Genomic DNA, 19,133 nt, shown 5'->3' with positions numbered 1-19,133 from the left:
ACCGTTTGACGGTGCTCGAAGTTTTTTTACTCTCTCGAACGCTACCCACCTACCCCCACCCGATTTCTCGATCGATTTTTATCTTCTTTCCAAAGGATTTCGTTAAATAAACGCAAAGAAGCAAAGGCTTATATAACGATGGGGGAGAATAAGGGTGTTAGGGTCTGGAGCCCTGAATAGGACACAGACAAGGAGGCAGGAGCGGAGGAACGGAGCGGGGACAACAAGAGAGGAGAGCGTACATAGCTAGAGTACTGGGAGTACTAAGCTAGGGGAGCGCTAGGATAGAGGAGAGCGTACACAGCTAGAGTACTGGGAGTACCAAGCTGGGGGAGCGCTGGGACAGAGGAGAGCGTACACAGCTAGAGTACTGGGAGTACCAAGCTGAGGGAGCGCTGACTCTCACGTAGGAGTCGAGGGAGAGTCGGTATGTTGGTGATATCGATTCTACCTTGATTTTCAAACGCGAAAATTCTCTCGACCTTCTTTCTCGACCTTCTTTCTCGACCTTCTTTCTCGACCTTCTTTCTCGACCTTCTCTCTCGACCTTCTTTCTCGACCTTCTTTCCTCAACTCTTCACTCGGCCGATACCTCACTTTACTTGAGGGACTCGCAACGTAACGGCCACTATAGGGTGACAGGGAGGTTTCATTCTTGTTGACAAGGCACTTCTGGGGGAGTGTTGGAAAGTGCATGCAAGGCGTTCAGTGGAAGCATATAAAGGGAGAAGAAGCTTTGACTGCAAGACCTATACAAAGTAGTGGGTACAGCTGATCGGCTTATGGGGGAGTGTTGAGAATATTCCGGTCACCTGTCACGAGGACGCTAAGTCACGTGACCCACACCGCTCTATATTAGCCGAGCTTTGTATAGTTAGCAATTGACACACTTACATGCCATGACTGAGAGAGTCATTCTTTCTCAACACGTACGGTCTTTATCCACAACGCCAACAATCGCGAGCTTATTACGCTTGTTGAGTGTATCCGGGCTACAGGCGAGGTTATTCCACCTCTTATTATCGTCAAAGCTGCTACTGTGATGGAGCATTGGATTGTTGTGACGGTTCATGGGGTAAGGACATCCTAGGTGCCACGTGTTGGCGAGATGGTTCTTCCTCTTACTGATAAGCACCTTCTACACCTATCCATGTCACAGATACGTCATGTAAACAGACTAGTATGATGGCCCCATAAAAGGCCATCACCACAGCAGAACAGAACAAGACATCAGGAAATGCATAGCAACTTTCTCTCACTGCTTGTACTGTTACATACCTTGCTGGTACTACGCCAACAAAACGTAATTCCGTTTGGTGCGTCAAATGCCTCCGGCTGGCGAGACTTGTCCCACGTTGAGACTTGTTATTAGCACTGGTCAGCACTAACGTGTTCCACCAGTCATCCGGCCACACCAGTTATCAGACCACCTTTCCAAATCTGACCCGACGCTCTGCGCAATTGCGCTGCGCCTTTTATATGCCATGCATCATTAGTTGAGTTTAGTAGGATAATCCGCTTGCCAATAGAACACATTAGACACAGACCGTCTGCTTAGCAGAAGTGAAGAACTTTTGGGTTTATAGAACAAAGGACACATTACATATGTATGTACTAGCTCGCTACCGCTATAAATCTGTGATGAAAACCCCTATATCTTTCAATCTTGGGAGCCCTGCAACAGAAGGCGCATCTCTCTAAGTCCCCATTGCCCCAAATGCTGTTGGATGAACTCAATACAACGTAAGAACGATTGTTTGCGACGATAACATGCTTCACTCTCTAGATGCTAAGCTAATCCACTGAGGGTTGTAAATTGCTTTCCTTTCCCGTGCTTTGTTTCAACCCTGGTGGAGTCGATTGGAAGGAGGTCACGTGGGCAGCGGTAGATCTTATTATAGTGTGCTGGAGAGACTGTATACTTCTGAAAAGCCTGTACTGTACGAAAGGCTTTAGGTTTTCTCAGACAAAGCGGACAACCGAGTCCAGGCTTAATTCCGTCAATCACGTGGCTCCCTCCAAGCGAGAGAAGGCTATCCTCAAGCGGCGACCAATCTACTAGGCTATGCTCCACGTTACCCTAAGAGTGCGTAGCAGTGACTAGTAGCCAGCTATCTAAATTATCGAGAGACGTGGTCGGCGTTCCGGAATAAGGAGACTAACCATATACCAACAAGTAAGTAGAGCTCGAAGGTATAAGTGCTAGGATGGTATAGATCGCATGATCTTTATCATACAGTTAAACAATATGTAGATATCATCGCGGTTCATGCCTAGACAGCACCTTCCACTTTCCAGATAGTTCAGCAGAGCTTAAGGCGCACTAAACTTTCCTCAGCATCCCTCTCCTATAGGGAGACTTAAAGCGCTAAGTAGCTTATAATTTATCAACTTACAATGTTACTAAAAAGTCTAGGTAGATAGAAAGTTTCGCCGGCATCTCTTGCATATCTAATCACCCACACTCACCGCAGTGGCCTTTTCCGCCTTTGTTACATTATCATAGGGCTTTTGCTGTAGAGGCTTCTTATGCGTACGGCTCGCCATATGTGCGTTTAAAGCGTACTCGCCCCACGGAGCCCAGTTCTGCCGAACTAGGCCCTACCCAGCTCAACGTCAATTCCATCTACCCACACGATTTGTATCGTAAATTGACCACGCAAACACGTAGAATATTATATATTCGTTAAAGCCACTGATTAAGAGGTATCTTCCAGTGTATAAGATGCATTACTGGTGCCTGTTGACTTGGTGTTGAGGCCTCTGCAGAGGCAGGTGTTGGCTGCTGGGTGGCATCTCGGAGGCGCCGTCTCGTCTCCCTCACAGCCTCACGTACAGCCTTTTGCTCAGCGATTTTAGCTTTTTGAAATACGGCCTCTCGCGAACCTCTAGCTGTAACTACACCTCCTTTCTGAATCGTTAATCGCGAGTTGTCCTGGCGCTGAGCCCTCTCGCGGGCAGCAATTTTAGTCTTGGCAAGCTCACGAGTCGCGAGATCGTAGTTCAAACCTAGTACAACTGACGCCCTAGCAAGTCGCGCAGCCCGATTACTTAGTATATGCTCAGTATAATTACAGAGCTCTTGCGTTTTACCAGCGTACGCAACAAAGGAGCGAGGAGTTGTAGGCGTAGGCGTCTCGGAGGCTTGAAAGAGATAGCTCATTTCCTCGGGTGTTGACACCCTCCGTGGGCGCGTGAGCTTATATAATACTCTCTCAGGATCCCATGGCCAGACGCCTGCTAATTCAAAAACGTTTTGAACAGTACTAGATTTGAATGTATGTCTTCTAACGCCATCAATTGCGTGTAGAAACTCGAGCTTGTTGAAATCAGTGCAGCCCTCGCGAGCAGCATCCTCAACGACGCCTCTGTAGTGCTTCTTGTATGCTTGAAAAACACCAACGTCAAGAGACTGTAGGTTGTGAGAGGTATGGGAGGGGAGCGAGAAAAGTACTATATTGTTGTCGTCACAAAAATCGATCAGCTCCTTTGTGCCATGGGATCCAAATCCGTCAAAAATTAACAGCCTCCAGGTGCCTGTTTGACGGCGACGACTATAGGCGTCAAAGTGTCGAATCCACTCAAGAGAGAGCTCGTCGTTGTTGTAAGCTGTCTCTGAGACAGCCACTATGTAGTCGTCAGGCAACTTTGTGTTGGTGTGCCATTTTGAGAGGTGCGCTTTGCCCTTGAGAATGATGAATGGTGCCAGAACTGAGCCGTCAGCAGCGACAGTCTCGACGACTGTAACAGACTCGCGATTTGTATCAGACGGTGACTGTACAGCATCATCGTCGCCAGCCATTGTTATAACGTACTGCTGGCCTCCAGCGCCCATACGGATATCTGTCTCGTCCATAATATATAGATCTCCAGGTTGTATAGCGTACTCATCAATTGCGCGCTTTAGAGCGGCAAAGTGCCTCTCGTAGACCTCTACTGTATTAGCTGCTAGGCGTTTTATTTCCTGCTTTTTCTGCTTCTTGCGGCGGCAGTCTGGGTTGCGCGCCAGCCATCGTGAGATCCAGTTTTTGCCTATGGGTGGTGCCTTGCCATCTGGGTGCTCGAGATCAAGGATCCGCTGCGCGGCAGAAATCAGCTGCGGAATGAGAGGAGGCATGTATAACGCGTCGCAGCGAGTAATATAGGCCTTTAGGGCATCCTCCTGTTGTTAATTGAGCGTTCGATTTGGTGCAGCGCGCTCTATTTTTGATGCGCGGCCTGAGACGCGCTTTTGGAGCCTGCTGTAGGGCACATGATGAAAGGACCAAGAGATACACATCTACGCAGACAACCAAGCGGCCATATATAGGCTCCAAAGCCTATCAGATAATCCAGGACAACAATGGCTACTGCGATGCATCAAAGCAGCGAAGAGAATCCAACACAAAGGAGCAACTATCCACCTACGATGGGCACCAGGTCACACCGACGTCGAAGGAAACGAAAGAGCCGACTACCTAGCTAAGGAAGCCGCGAAAGAGGAGCCCAGCACAACAACAATCAGCCTTGCCTTTATAGGCACCCAAATCAGAGCAATACAGCAGAAGGAACAACACCAAGAGTACCAGACGTACAAGAAGAAAGCTACGCTAGCAAACAAGCAAACCTACGCTGCTACATTCCAGCTTAAGCTGTCGAAAACAATACAGACGCCAAGAGGATCGAAAAGAGAGATCACGAGCGCCTTCTACTCTCTTAAGCTGGGCCACGGATACTTCAACTCCTACCTCAAGCGATTCAAGAAGAGAGATTCCAGCCTCTGTAGTTGCGGGAGCCCACAAACGCCAAAACACCTTCTACTGGCCTGCCGACTATACAAGGAAGAACGAAAAACACTACAAGAATGTCTACAACACAGAATTACCCTACCTCTCCTTCTACACACTAGAGCTGGAATAGAGGCTACAATAGCCTTCATTGAAAGCACTAGAATCGGAACAAGACAGTGGCACCTAGGGCAAGAAGCAGCAACCTGAAAAGAAGAAGAAAAACAGCGACACGACAGAGAGAAACTGTATAAAACTAAGTATCGAAACTTCTCCTATGTCCACTACCCTACACACCATCTCCTTTGCCATAAGAGCCCGCTGGAAGACAGCTAGCTGTACTACATCTCTTTCTACTACACCAAGATGCTCTTTAGCGACTGGTAGCCACTAGAGACACCTGTCTCTACAGCAGAAAACCACAACCCCACAGCGTACCATTCACTCCTACCTTGCACAATAGAACACGAAGATAGAACGGCCTTCGGCCAAAGTCCTACATAGTCACTGACTGATAAAGGACTCTAATGGAATAATAATAATAATAATAATAATAGGGCACATGATTATAGTCTGCTACTGCGCGTATAGAGGTGCCGGACGGGCCAACGCCGCGGACGGGCCAACGCCGGATTACGTCCTCCAACACCAATTATTCTATCCACTTCAACCACCCATAACGTGACCACAATGCAATCAATTGACGCTGCGCTTGCTGCTATTAACGCGCTAAAACCTAATGAAAAGCTTGTATACTCTCAAATCGCGAAAAAAAATATGGTGTTGATCCAGGAACGCTGAGCCGCCGCCACCGAGGTAACGTGTCTGTGCGCGTGATGCCCATAACGTGTCTGTGCGCGTGATGCCCATAATCGCGTGCCGCACACCCCGCAACATCAACACCAATCCACCCTTACCACTTCAACCACCCATAACTCCACAACCATGAGTTGTATCAACGCTGCGATTGAAGCTATTGAATCGCGTGATCCCGGAGATAAATTTACATACTCTGAGGTTGCGCGCCGCTTTGGTGTTGATCGCTCTACGTTGTCGCGACGCCATCAACAGATCCGGGGCTCAAATGAAGCCAAATCACGTAATCAGCAACTCCTTCACCCACACCAGGAGCTACAGCTTCTAGAGCACATTGACGAGCTTACTGATGCTGGCTTACCACCGACGAGGACTATGATCCAGAACTTTGCTAGTGCTATAGCCGGAAGGGCTACCTCCCAAAGCTGGGTGACGCGCTTCTTTCACCGTCATCCCGACGCGATTATATCACGTTGGTCAACTGGTTTGGACCGCAATCGCCACCGGGCTGATTCTGTATACAAGTACGAGTCGTACTTTGATCTACTATCTACTAAAATGGCTCAGCACCATATTCGGGCGCAGGATGTATATAATATGGATGAGAAGGGATTCCTTATTGGAGTGACGGGGAGGAGTAAGAGAGTGTTTAGTAAGCAGAAATATGAGACTGGGGGCTTTAAGAAAGTGATACAGGACGGCAACAGAGATTGGATCACTGTTATCGCTGCTATATGTGCTGATGGGAGTACGTTACCGCCCGCGATTATATACGAAGCTACTTCGGGCAACATGTACGCCAGATGGGTTGATGATATCGCAATTGACGATCCAGTCTACGTTACCTCAAGTCCCTCAGGGTGGACCAATGATCAGGTAGGCCTGGCATGGCTCGAACAGGTGTTTGATCGCCATACGAAGGAGAAGGCCGGCAATCACACACGCTTACTCATCCTTGACGGCCATGGGAGTCACGTTACTATGGAGTTTATTGACTATGCGATCGCCCACAATATTATGTTACTCATACTACCCCCCATAGTACCCATACGCTGCAGCCACTCGATGTGGTAATGTTCAAACCTCTGGCAGCCGCGTACTCACTCAGCTTGCAGCACTACCTCCAGGCGAGCCACGGTCTCTTAGCTGTGAGGAAGGATGACTTCTACCGTCTTTTCAAGCCTGCCTGGGACTCCTCTTTCATTAAGAAGCACGCGTTGAAGGCATTTAAAGCCACTGGGATAGCTCCTATAGATCCCGAAGTAGTACTTAAAAAGTTCCGAAAGTCAACACTAACAGCACCGCCGCCACTAGTGAACGTGAGTAGAGCTACTATCACGAACCTCATTAATCAGGCCTACGATCCGAGCTCTATTGCGGCCAACAACCTCTCAGAAATACTCCTCCGCCTCCAGGCTGCCAAAGAGATCGCCGAGTACGAGAAGGACGCACTGCGCGCGGCGCTACACGTTCACCAGAAGCCCCGCAATCGGCACGAACCTCCCCTAGATCTACAGCAGCGAAAAGCGTTCCATTCAGGGGCAGTTTGGTGGTCGCCGTGCAAGCTTCGAGAGGCCCGCTTCAGGCAGCTAGTGAAGGAGAAGGAGAAGGAGAAAGAGCTACTTGATAAGATAGAGTTGAAAGAGGCAAAGGAGAACAACAGGATCTATCAACTTAAGATCAAAGAGGCAGCGCGGGCGGCGCGTGAGGAGGCAAAGAAGGTGCGGGATGAAGCCAAGGCTGTAAAGGCTGCCGAACTTGACGCCAAACGACGCGATCGCGACGCTGCAAAGGCTATACAACAACCCCAATCGGGCAAGCGTAAGGCTTCAAAGCCCGCTGCAAAGCAACAGCCAAAAAAACGACGCGTGGGTGGTGCTGGCGGTGGCACTCTGGCTGAGGTGGCTGCACCGGCTCCCCCACCAACAACCACCCGACGCGGCCGGGCCGTCAATACTCCGGCAAAATATAGATAGACAAAGTTGTAGAGCTACGTCTATAGATCAATACACCGGAAAATCTCGCGATAATAGTTATTGTACGTGGCTGCACAGCCTCAACTTTGCCGTCGTCGCGATATTGGTGGGGTGTGCGGCACGCGATTATGGGCATCACGCGCACAGACACGTTATTTCTAGCTCTAGACAAGCAGCTGCACCGAATCAGCAGGCAGTCCACCCACAACATAAAGCTGAGCTTATCGATTATAATTATTAATGTTTTGGAGGTGGTTAGAAGATTCTTCTTTTTAGCACGCACGCATCTTAGTGGGGTGTTGCATTGGCTGAACTGTTGCACACACTGACCAAATACAGTATAGCTGCTAGTCCAGCTTTAAAAGAAAATCATGGTGGGAGCCAAGACAGTCGGCCCGATAGACACCCTTGTCAGTGAGAACTTTTGAAAGGCATCTCTGTACACATTAGTTATTTTGACGTGGGATCGCAATCAATGACGTGTAATGATTAATGCAATGATAACACGTCAATAACTCATTTAAATTAGGTTAGACCGAGAAAAATCAGTCAATAAAATGATTTTTACTGTTTCGTAGTACATAGTTATGTACAGTCATTAGGGATTGTGGCTTCACCTCTTCGTGTAACATGCCACAAAATCAGTCACCGTTAGATCGACAACTGGCCAATCAAACCAGCTATCTTGCGGCAGACATCTAGCGCTAAGCCATATACAGAACGTGGGGCTATCAAAAACCGTTGCGCAGCTGCGTGTACACTCTCATGCACTTGCAGCTTCCGGTTTCTGTAAGCAGGCGGCTTTTGATCCCATGCTAAGCCTCTCTCATCCAATAGTGACCTTACCCAAATAGTGCTAGCTCTTGTCAGCAATGCCACGGGTCAATCTTCTCCTCAATACTCCGGCCAATCAAACGGAGATACCTATGGAGTCTAAGCCTCTTCTGAGCAAGCGTGTACTGGGAGAATTGATGGCCCATGCAAGATGACAATTGAGCCGCGTGTGCAAAGCGGAAGCTGCAAGTGCATGAGAGTGTAGGGGTGAAGCCGCAATCGCTAATGACTGTAGTCCCAACCAATCCAGCGTTCAACCTACCGATGCCCCGCAATGCATATTATTACCACAATGACGTGTAAAGTCAACAAATCTTACATTCTATACGGTACTAGCTCATCTAATCGGTGAAGGTTTGGATCAAATAACCACATGCATTGGTTCTGGAATCTTCTCTTCAGCTTTGCTATTAAGTCCAGCTCCGATGAAAGCGCTACATAGCAAACGAAAGTACTTTAGAATCATCCATACAATACATCAATTCTTTCGAATCAAGAAGATCAGCCTAAGAAAATTCCACTGCATCCAGTATGACAGATATCACGACTTGCTTTCCCAAGGATGATCCCGTACCACACGAGGCACCATCTCTTTCGACAGAACCACTAGCAATTATCGGTGTCGCTTGTCGATTTGCTGGAGATGCAACAGATTGTGGAAATTTGTGGAAATTCTTGTCAGAAGGAAGATCTGCTGTGGGCACTGTACCTGAGAATCGATTCAAGGTTGCAAGTTACTACCATCCAGATCCAGAACATGGTGGAACTACTTGCACAACTCGTGGCTATTTTTTGAAAGACAACATATACTCGTTCGATACATCTTTTTTCAAGTTGCCAGAGAACGATATCACAGCAATGGACCCCCAGCAAAAGCTTCTCTTGGAAAACGTCTATCATGCTCTTGAAAATGGTACAGGACCGTCCATCCTCTCTCCACTCATTGCGATGAGATATTCGTATATCTGCTAACCATGCCCAATGAGGTTCACAGCTGGCCTATCTGCCAAAGACGTGGCTACTTCTCGAACATCTGTATTTGTCGGAAGCTCAAATAACGATCACCTGGCCTTTGCTAACGAAGACCTTGAGATGTGCTATAAGAACAAAGCTACAGGAACGAGCCCATCAATCCTGGCCAATAGAATTAGCTGGTTCTATGACTTGCGAGGGACAAGTCAGACGATTGATACAGCATGCTCGAGCAGTCTCGTAGCTTTCCACCAAGGCTGCCTGAGTGTCAGATCAAAAGATTCTGACATGGTATGGTAACACCACAATTCACATGGTAATATGCTGATATTATGGTTAGTCAATTATAAGCGGAGTCAATGTTATTGAACACCCAGCAGCTTTTCTTCAGTTAACGAACCTTGGCGTACTCTCGCCTGACGGTCAATGCTTTAGTTTTGATCATCGTGCAAATGGTTATGGTCGTGGTGAAGGCGTTAGCACCCTCATTGTAAAACCACTCAGCTCCGCAATTCAGGATGGAAACGTTATTCGCGCAATCGTTCGTGCAACGGGAACGAGTCACGATGGCAAGACTCCAGGAATTACACTACCAAGTCAGACAGCGCAGGCTGCTCTGATTCGAAGTGTCTATGCTAGTGCACATCTAGACATGGATCAGACAGCGTATGTTGAAGCACACGGTACCGGAACTCAGGTCGGGGATCCCTTGGAGATCGAGGGCATTGTATCTGCCTTTGAAACCAGAGCAAGGCAACGACCACTTTATATCGGATCAATCAAGGCAGGTCTAGGCCACCTAGAGGGGGGCGCTGGGCTAGCTGGGTTGGTCAAAGCTGTTCTCATGCTGGAACAGCAGGCGATTCCACCAGCTGTAAACTTGGAGAAAGTTAATCCTAATATACCGACAGATGCAAACATTCAATTTGCAAAGCACCAAATTCCCTGGCCTTGCACAGGAGTCCGTCGAGTATCGATTAACTCGTTTGGGTTTGGGGGTACTAATGCACATGTGGTGCTCGACGACGCCGACAATTACAGGAACTCATCAACCCGAACGAGGAACGGTAAGCAGCATTAATCCTCCAATATAGGGCAACCCACAACTAAGTAGGCATAGATGATATTCTCGAAAGTGAAGATACCATTCCGAGTATCATTGAATCAAAAGAAACAGAGGATGGAGGAAAACCACTTGTATTTGTCCTTTCTGCCTCTGACGAACAGGATCTTCGAAAAGCCTCCGAAAAGCTTGCGACCCATATTAGGTCTGTTATAGGGTCCGAAAACATACGCTCAGAGACCCAATACCTCAAAGATCTTGCTTTCACTCTTTCGGAGAAACGTTCGGCGCTCAGATGGAGATCTTCCTTTGTCGCCAGCTCCTTAACAGAGTTGAGTTCTCGACTTACCGCTAAGAGTCACTCTGCCTTCCGTTCTGCCCTGAAAGAGGAACGGATCGCATTCGTCTTTACTGGCCAGGGAGCACAGTGGTTAGGCATGGGTTCAAGTTTGATGATCTATCCCGGCTTTAGAAAGAGCATCGAAGATGCGTCCTCTTATATGAAAAGACTCGGTAGTCCCTGGGTTCTCAAAGGCAAGCTCTACCTTTAACTCCATTACTAAGTTTAATAGAACCAATTCTAACTGCAAACCTATCTAGATGTATTTGAAGGACGCAATGAAGATCTTGACATCAATCATCCATTGCTGTCACAGTCCGCAGGTACAGCTTTACAAGTTGCCTTTGTTGACCTGCTAACTACTTGGAATGTCCTTCCGTCTGTTGCAGTGGGTCACTCCGCTGGTGAGGTTGCTGCAGCATATTGTGCAAGAGGTATTTCTCGCGAAGCCGCATGGAAAATTGGATATTATCGGGGTTATGTGTGCTCTAAACTAGACAAAGAGGACAAATGCGCAATGATGGCTGTTGGCGCGTCGATGGAAGTTGTTGGTAATTATTTAAGGAAATTGGAACCTGAAACAAGAAAAGGACTTCAAGTCGGTTGTTTCAATAGCCCCAAAAACATCACAGTGACCGGAATCCGGAGCAATATTCAGGACCTCCAAGCCATGTTAGAGAGAGACAATGTCTTTTCACGTCTGTTGCCTGGCCGAGTTGCGTATCACTCAGTGCACATGGAAGAAGTTGCCAATGAGTATGCATCATTGTTAGACGACCTTTCATATGGAGGAAAACTTGAAAGTTCTCAAGACATAAAGCTCGTCTCATCGCTTACCGGTTCGACCATCAACCCCAACGAAACAGCACGTGGGGACTATTGGGTTCGACATCTTCTACAACCAGTAAGATTTACGGATGCCATCATAGAGGCATGTTCAGACAGTGGCCAAGAGGGTACTGTTAGTGGTATACATGATATCATCGAACTGGGTCCACATTCTGCACTTCGTAGCGCGATCCGGGAGACTTTGTCGTCTACTTCACACCACAAGGACATTCGGTATTCACACTTGATTACCAGAAATCAAAAGAGCACTACGACAACCCTAGATGCAATGGGCGCTTTATATTGCCGTGGCTACCCCGTAATTCTGTCTGCAGTCAATTTCCCGTTGTCTGCTTCAGGCTTCATGCCTTCAACCATGTTGAATGATCTACCGCCATATTGTTTCAACCACGAGAAGGTCTACCAGCAAAGAAGTAGAATTATCAGCAACGTCCGAAACCGTCTTCATCCAAGAAATGAATTATTTGGATCCCGAGTGATTGATTGGGATGAATCTAATCCAAGATGGCGGAATTTCCTCCGGACATCCGAGTTGCCGTGGCTCAGGGAAAATAAGGCTAGTGCGACTTTATTTACACGAGTGCTTTCTAACTTACTAATCTTCTCCTAGATGAACAAAAAGATAATCTTCCCAGGCGTGGGCTACTTGCTCGCTGCTATAGAAGCAGCAAAGCAAGTTGCGGATCCAGCTCGTCGCGCTTCGGGATTTCGGTTGCGTGACGTTTCGATGACCGCCGCATTGGTCGTCCCAGACACAAGCGAAGGAATTGAAACAATGCTTAGCTTTCAGAAAGAGGATGTCAATAGCTCTGACTCTCAACCTTGGAGGTTTTCGATGAAATCATACGACAAGGACACAAATAGGTGGATAGAGCATTGCTCTGGCTATGTGATAGTAGAGTATATGTTTGTGCAAAATTCAATCGTTAGCGCAAGCGGAGCTGTTGGCACTGGCACGTCCGGCGCAGAGCAGCTTTTTGATTTAAGAGAACGATGCTCTCAAGAAGTCGACCTGGACCAGTTTTACCGGAAGTTGGATTCTATGGGAGTTGAATTCGGTCCACTGCTGCGGAACCTCAGGAACATCCGAGTATCAAAGAACTCAGAAGAATGTGAAGGGTTAGTGACAGTTCCCGGTGTTGCCGACTATATGCCGATGGGATACCTCCAGCCTCATACTGTTCACCAGTTACCATGGAGAGCATGACTCATATTCTATTATTGATCTGCACGCCTGATACTGACTCTGTCGGATCGGAAATGTTAGCGACATATATGGAAGAGGTCTGGCTCTCTGCAGATATTTGTAATTTGCCCGGGCGTTCATTCCAGAGTTTCGGATCGACTGAACGGGTTTCACGGATTAAATGGAAGTCGAATGTCAGGGTATGGGATGATGAGATGAGAGAAGAGCAGATTTTCTTCAAAGGAATACACCTCCAACTCTTATCGAACAAATTGAACGATGGGCTAGAACAAGTCCAATGTTACAGCGCCTGTTGGCACCTGAGCACTGATCTGCTTACAACGGCCACAGCACTCCAGGATACGACGCAAAGAAAGCTTGCTGGGGAAGAACTCCGGAAAGTTCATGAAAAGTATCAACTCATAACAGCCCTTATGATATCAAAGGCTTTGGATGAATCGAAGTCCCTTGATCTTCAAGAACTGCATCCTCACCATCGCAAAATGCACACATGGATGCAATCTGAGTCCGCAAGGATTGCAAGAGACATAGACCCGCTTTGTGAAATGAAAATATTAGAAAGTTTGAAAACCGACCGAAAATCCAGAGAAGCACTCTATGACGAGGTCAGCATGGCTAGTCCGCGTGGCGAGCTTCTCGTCCGTATTGGCGAAAACATCATTCCGATTTTCAAGAAGGAAGTCAACCCTTTGGAGCTCATGTTCGGTGAAACCAATTTGATGCCTCGAACTTACGACCAGGGGTTTCCTGGTAGTATCAAGCCGCTACTCGCAAAATATCTTGAAGCTCTTAGTTTCAACCGTCCGAATTTACGTATAATGGAAGTAGGAGCAGGAACAGGCAGTGCAACCGAAGTGATCCTAGAGGTCCTTGGATCCAGAACAACTGCAGACCTTGCGAGCATAGGTCGGTACCATTTCACGGATTTATCAGGTGGATTTCTTGAACGCGCAAGGAAACGGTTTAGTAAATGGTCCAGCCTTATGGAGTACGACATCTTGGATATTGAGCGTGACCCTGCGGCTCAAGGGTTTCAGGCGGAGTCGTACGACGTTGTAGTAGCAACCCATGTGAGTTCTAAACTTCAGTTCAAGACTCTGTTTGCTTATAAGATCAATAGGTACTTCATGCGACTGCAGACCTGCAGAGAACACTGGCCAACGTCAGATCTCTTTTGAAGCCGTAAGTTAACCTGAAAACCCTCGTATGTCTTGACTATAGGACTGATTGATCTTTCCAGGGGCGGCAAACTGCTATTGATTGAAAACATGCAGCCTGACCTCCGGTGTACTCCATTCGCATTTGGTGTATTGCCTGGCTGGTGGACGAGTATCGAACCTGACCGGGCGTTGAATCCCCTGATTCGAGAAGATCGATGGAATGAAATACTTGGAAAATCAGGTTTTACAAGCACTAATCTTATTCTAAGAGACACTGAGGACAACAGCGCACACGAGATTAGTGTAGTGGTCTCCACGGCGATGAAATCTGAGTTTGACGCAAAAACTTGCGGTTTTGAGTCCATCCTCGCCGTTTGCGGTTCGGATACCCAACTTAACAGTGAACTGGTTGTGTCACTGGTACAGAGGTTTCATCAACACTCTGTAGAACTGCAAACATGCAACTACCATAATCTTCGGAACATGGATCTTCGGAACACCCTTGCTCTTGTCCTACTAGATTTGAATTCATTCGATATCTCCAATCTCACAGAGGGTGAGTATGAGAATATAAAGCACTTGCTTCTAACCTGTCCAGCTCTCATATGGGTTTCTGGAGATGAGCAGTACAACCCCAAACTCTCCATGCCAACTGGAGTTATTAGAACAATCCGATGGGAACGGGACCTAGAAAACATCAATTTCTCGATTTTAAGATTTAGAAATCCTCTTCCAGATATTCATCTTTTGTCGGACAAAATTGTGGAGTTCTACTGTCACAACTTTGACCCTCGACTTGGCCTCGAGAGGAATGGGGAGTTCATGTTCCAAAATGATTCCTTTTGGACAAATCGACTACTCCATTCTAAGCGGGTTAACGATTTTCTGAGCACTAGATTTACTCAAGAAACTCATCTTCAACCACTAGGTCATGGCCTCGAGCGTCCATTAAAATCCATGATCAGACGGCCTCGGCAGAGTGCCTCGTTGGAATTCATCGAAGATGAATCACAGCTCTTGCCAGTAAAGCCTACAGAAGTCAAGATACTTGTACAAGCATGTGGGCTGAGCTCTCGTGACATAATGACTGTCAACGGAGACGCTCCAGGAGACAGTTTAGGTGGTCAAGCATCTGGTATAATCACTGAAGTGGGAGTGGCGGTCACAAGTTTGAAAGTAGGCGAGCGTGTCATGTTTATCAATCCCAGCAGCCAAAATGGGACCTTGCAGAGTACCTTTCGAACACCGGCGGGTTTTGTTCAGAAGATACCAGATGATGTGGACCACGTCGAAGCTGCAGCAGTCCCGATTGCATTTTGCGCTGCATTTCATGCATTGCACAATATCGCGAAACTTGCGCCTAAAGAGAAATTACTCATTCATTCCGCTGCGAGTAGCGTTGGCCAAGCCGCAATTCAATTGGCAAGTCTTATTGGAGCTGATATATTTGCTACCGTATCCACGACCCAGATGAGAGAGCTGTTAATCAACGAATATGGCGTTAAAGAAGATCATATCTTCTTCAGTCGAGATGTTCTTTTCGAAAAAGGGATTATGGAGATTACAAAAGGTCGTGGTATCGATGTAGTTTTGAACCTCTTACATGGCGATGCCTTACAAGCAACCTGGAGGTGCATTGCTCCTTTTGGTAGATTTATCGACTTTAGGAGCAAGGATATCCTTTCTCTTGGAAAGCTAGAAATGGGTCCATTCTCTCGGAACGCGACGTATACCGGAATGGATATTTCATCAATGGGATACACAAAACCATCAGCCGTTTACCAAATATTCGAGGAAGTGGCCCACCTTTATCGGAGCCAAAAAATACGTTGCCCAAGGCCTTTGGCTAGGTTCAGGTATGCTGAAATTGATAAAGCACTGTCTCAGCTTCAAGCTGGTAACCTGGAGGGAAGTCTGGTTGTGGTACCGACGGAGGGAGATTTGGTACCAGTAAGTAACTTCGAATACCGTATGCAGCCTTTACTTGTACCTAACGTAGTATGCAGCAAAAAATCACGGAGATGTCTCATTATAATTTTCCTTCTGATGCCTCCTACATCCTTGCCGGTGGCCTGGGAGGGCTAGGAAGAAGTATAGCTAGATGGATGGCCTCACGCGGGGCAAAACACTTCATTTTCATATCAAGGTCTGGAGGCCGAAGCGACGCCGCTAGTGCATTGATCCAGGAACTTCACAACCAGAGTTGCCAAGTCAAAGTGGTCGTAAGTGATGTAAGCGACCACCAGCAACTTATGAAAGCTCTTAAACCCTGCACATTATCAATGCCCCCGTTAAGGGGTGCTTTCAGTGCTCTATGGTTCTCCAGGTAAACTAGTCCGCCCATGTCTCAACTAAGACTCACCCTCTAATATTTTGTAGGACTCTTTGTTTGCCAACATGACTTACGCGCAGTTTAATGCAGCCATCAAACCCAAAGTTCAAGGATCTTTGAATCTCATTGAAGCGCTTCCACGATCCATCGACTTCTTCATTTGTCTCTCATCAGCTGCTGCCGTTGTTGGCAACCGAGGACAAGCAAACTACGTAGCCGCGAATACATTCCAGGACGCGCTTGCTGAACATCTGGTCCTGACTGGCCTTCCCGGACTATCTATCAACCTGGGTAGCGTCCTTACCGTCGGATGGGTGGCTGAGAACCAGCAGAATTTACCGATCAGTGCGGCTTTTGGCACCCTCAGTGAAGAAGAACTGCTTTCAGTCATAGAGTATCACATTGATCCCCGTATGAAAGCAGCAGCCTCCGTCGATACGTGCCACACAGTTGCTGGGCTCCGCTCATCTGCATACTTCGTTCAGCGTGGCCTGCCACCACCGGCGTTCATGCAATTTCCATTCTTTTCCCATTTACTTCCATCAGCAGGCGTCCATAACACTGATGGAGAGAAAGAGATAGATTTTCCGATTAATGATTTGCTGAAAACTGCAGACTCTTTACAAACTGCAGGAGACGCAGTTTCTAAAGCAATTGGGTGGAAACTATCACGGGTGATGTCTATCCCAACGGAAGACATTGACCTAGACCGCTCACTGACCTCTTATGGAGTGGACTCTCTTGTGACCGTGGATTTCAGAACCTGGATCATGAAGGATATGGCTGCCATTGTGCAGGCATCAGACATATTGAGCGAGAAGAGTATGTTGCAACTAGGGACTGAAATTGCCAAATTGAGCAGCTTGGTTCCCAAAGAGTGAAGTGGCAGAGAAATTATTGCAGTGCTCTCGGCGAATAGCTCGTAGAGCCTCACGGTAGATCCTACGCTTCAGGGCTGGCTATGCAGATTTTGCCCAGAGATTTCTTGAACAGTACTTGAATAAAATAAGGTTGAATGTTGTTGACTGATAGGAATGACGGGGAAATATGATTGAGTGTAACGAGTTCCACCTGTTAGATGATAGCAGTTGTTAGCCGAAAGCTCAGAAGTCAGGGGATCCAATGCATGTGACACGAATTACTGTCTCGGCACGCCCAACGAGCCATTCCGGCCAACGAGCCACCCCAACGATAAGTTGACGATAGAAAAATGAAGCTGTAGACGCCCACACAAAAGCTGCTGTCACGAGATTTTCTAACGTATTGCTATATAAAGCCTTGCGCATTGATTGCACTATTTATATTTGGCTGGTAACCGGCTGTTGCGCCCGCGCCTGCTGTACCGAGGTGGGACGCGTGATGCTCGGGACGCGTGATGCTCACCCCACCACAACAACAACATTTTTCCTGTATCTTGAACACGCGACACCTCGCCCAATATGGATCCAATTAATGCAGCGATTGAATTTTTAGAATCGCAGCCATCGAATGCACGATCCTCGTATACAAAAGTCGCTGCGCAGTTTGGTGTATCACGACACACGCTCGCTCGCCAACACCAAGGCAAATGTTTCTCACATGCCACCAAATCACTCAACCAGCAATTACTTAGTCAACAACAAGAGTTAGATCTTGTAAACCACATCAGACAATTAACAGAGGAGGGCTTGCCACCTTCTAGGCGTATGCTACAAAATTTCTGCACATCTATTGCTAAGAAGCCTGCCTCCCTACGTTGGGTGTCGCGCTTCCTTCAGCGTCACAAAGATGAGCTGAAATCACATCACGGCAAGGGGAAGGACCGACTCCGCCACAAGGCAGATTCCCTATACAAGTACGAGCACTGGTTTCAAGATTTAGCTAGGATCCTTCTTAAATATCACGTCAGGCCGGGTGATATATACAATATGGATGAGAAGGGCTTCCACCTTGGTAGAGGTGAAGGTACCTACAGAGTCTTTAGTAGGGACTCATGGGAGCGAGGGGGTCGTCGTCAACCTATACAGGACGGATCCAGAGAGTGGTTGACAGTGATAGCGGCTGTATGTGCTAATAGGAGCGTAGTCCCACCCACTATACTATACGCCTCGCCTTTAGGCAACATTCAAGAGCGCTGGGTAAAGGATATTGAGTACAAGGACGATTAGGTAATGGTAGGCAGTACCGAGACGGGATGGAGCAATAATAAGGTAGGCGTGGCTTAGCTGGAGGACGTGTTTGATAGGTATACAAAGGACAAGGCCCCCTACGTCACCGACTACTCCTCCTAGACGGCCACTCATCCCATCAAACCCCAGAGTTTATGGAGTATTGCAGACCCCGGAGGATCCTACCCTTGTTACTACCTCCTCATAGTACCCACACGTTGCAGCCGCTAGATGTAGGGCTCTTCTCACCCCTGAGTTCTGCGTACAGCCACCAGCTCGAGGAGTACCTTGCCAAGACCTAAGGGCTCCTTTCACTCAAGAAGGGAGACTTCTATCACCTATTCAAGCAAGCCTAGGACACCTCCTTCACCGCCACCAACGTCCAGTCCTCATTTGCAACCACTGGGATCGTCCCATGGGAGCCAGAGGAGGTGCTCAAAAAGTTCCGTACAACAACACCAGAGCCTCCTGAGTACCCTACTGCAATTGATATTGTTAACCGACGTACAGTAGGCGCGCTCATAGCAGATACTGTTACCCCTAATAGTTATGAGGCGGCCGTAGTAAAGGAGACGCTCCTTTCACTACAAGCCTATCAGGCTATACTAGAACATGAGAACAATAGCCTTAGGTACGCGTTAGGACGGAAGCAGAGGGACTATGAGACCCCT

At 47.6% G+C, this 19,133-nt stretch overlaps 6 protein-coding genes across 6 annotated transcripts; 5 read left to right on the top strand and 1 right to left on the bottom strand.

The window, feature by feature from the left end:
• Window positions 1–2,686: 2,686 nt before the first annotated feature.
• Window positions 2,687–4,117, bottom strand: PtrM4_143190 (DDE-1 domain containing protein; the record flags this gene model as incomplete). Its single annotated transcript, XM_066109636.1, has 1 exon — window positions 2,687–4,117. The coding sequence occupies one exon, from the start codon at window positions 4,115–4,117 to the stop codon at window positions 2,687–2,689; it is 1,431 nt and encodes a 476-aa protein (XP_065960558.1).
• Window positions 4,118–4,209: 92 nt separating this feature from the next.
• Window positions 4,210–4,976, top strand: PtrM4_143180 (uncharacterized protein; the record flags this gene model as incomplete). Its single annotated transcript, XM_066109635.1, has 2 exons — window positions 4,210–4,243; window positions 4,288–4,976. The coding sequence occupies 2 exons, from the start codon at window positions 4,210–4,212 to the stop codon at window positions 4,974–4,976; spliced, it is 723 nt and encodes a 240-aa protein (XP_065960557.1).
• Window positions 4,977–5,711: 735 nt separating this feature from the next.
• On the top strand, window positions 5,712–7,558 carry PtrM4_143170 (Trichoplein multi-domain protein; the record flags this gene model as incomplete). The annotated part of the gene is made up of 2 exons (XM_066109634.1): window positions 5,712–6,568; window positions 6,625–7,558. The coding sequence occupies 2 exons, from the start codon at window positions 5,712–5,714 to the stop codon at window positions 7,556–7,558; spliced, it is 1,791 nt and encodes a 596-aa protein (XP_065960556.1).
• A 1,365-nt stretch (window positions 7,559–8,923) lies between these two features.
• Window positions 8,924–10,978, top strand: PtrM4_143160 (Polyketide synthase module protein; the record flags this gene model as incomplete). Its single annotated transcript, XM_066109633.1, has 4 exons — window positions 8,924–9,305; window positions 9,387–9,655; window positions 9,705–10,431; window positions 10,485–10,978. The coding sequence occupies 4 exons, from the start codon at window positions 8,924–8,926 to the stop codon at window positions 10,976–10,978; spliced, it is 1,872 nt and encodes a 623-aa protein (XP_065960555.1).
• A 2,456-nt stretch (window positions 10,979–13,434) lies between these two features.
• On the top strand, window positions 13,435–17,196 carry PtrM4_143150 (uncharacterized protein; the record flags this gene model as incomplete). The annotated part of the gene is made up of 6 exons (XM_066109632.1): window positions 13,435–13,893; window positions 13,944–14,005; window positions 14,064–14,539; window positions 14,582–15,567; window positions 16,363–17,137; window positions 17,192–17,196. The coding sequence occupies 6 exons, from the start codon at window positions 13,435–13,437 to the stop codon at window positions 17,194–17,196; spliced, it is 2,763 nt and encodes a 920-aa protein (XP_065960554.1).
• A 558-nt stretch (window positions 17,197–17,754) lies between these two features.
• Window positions 17,755–18,462, top strand: PtrM4_143140 (HTH-Tnp-Tc5 domain containing protein; the record flags this gene model as incomplete). Its single annotated transcript, XM_066109631.1, has 1 exon — window positions 17,755–18,462. The coding sequence occupies one exon, from the start codon at window positions 17,755–17,757 to the stop codon at window positions 18,460–18,462; it is 708 nt and encodes a 235-aa protein (XP_065960553.1).
• Between the last annotated feature and the right edge of the window lie 671 nt (window positions 18,463–19,133).

The sequence above is a fragment of the Pyrenophora tritici-repentis genome, chromosome 8 (assembly GCF_003171515.1).
Source record: "Pyrenophora tritici-repentis strain M4 chromosome 8, whole genome shotgun sequence".
Lineage (NCBI taxonomy): Eukaryota > Fungi > Ascomycota > Dothideomycetes > Pleosporales > Pleosporaceae > Pyrenophora > Pyrenophora tritici-repentis.
This window is presented reverse-complemented; position numbering and strand designations above follow the sequence as displayed.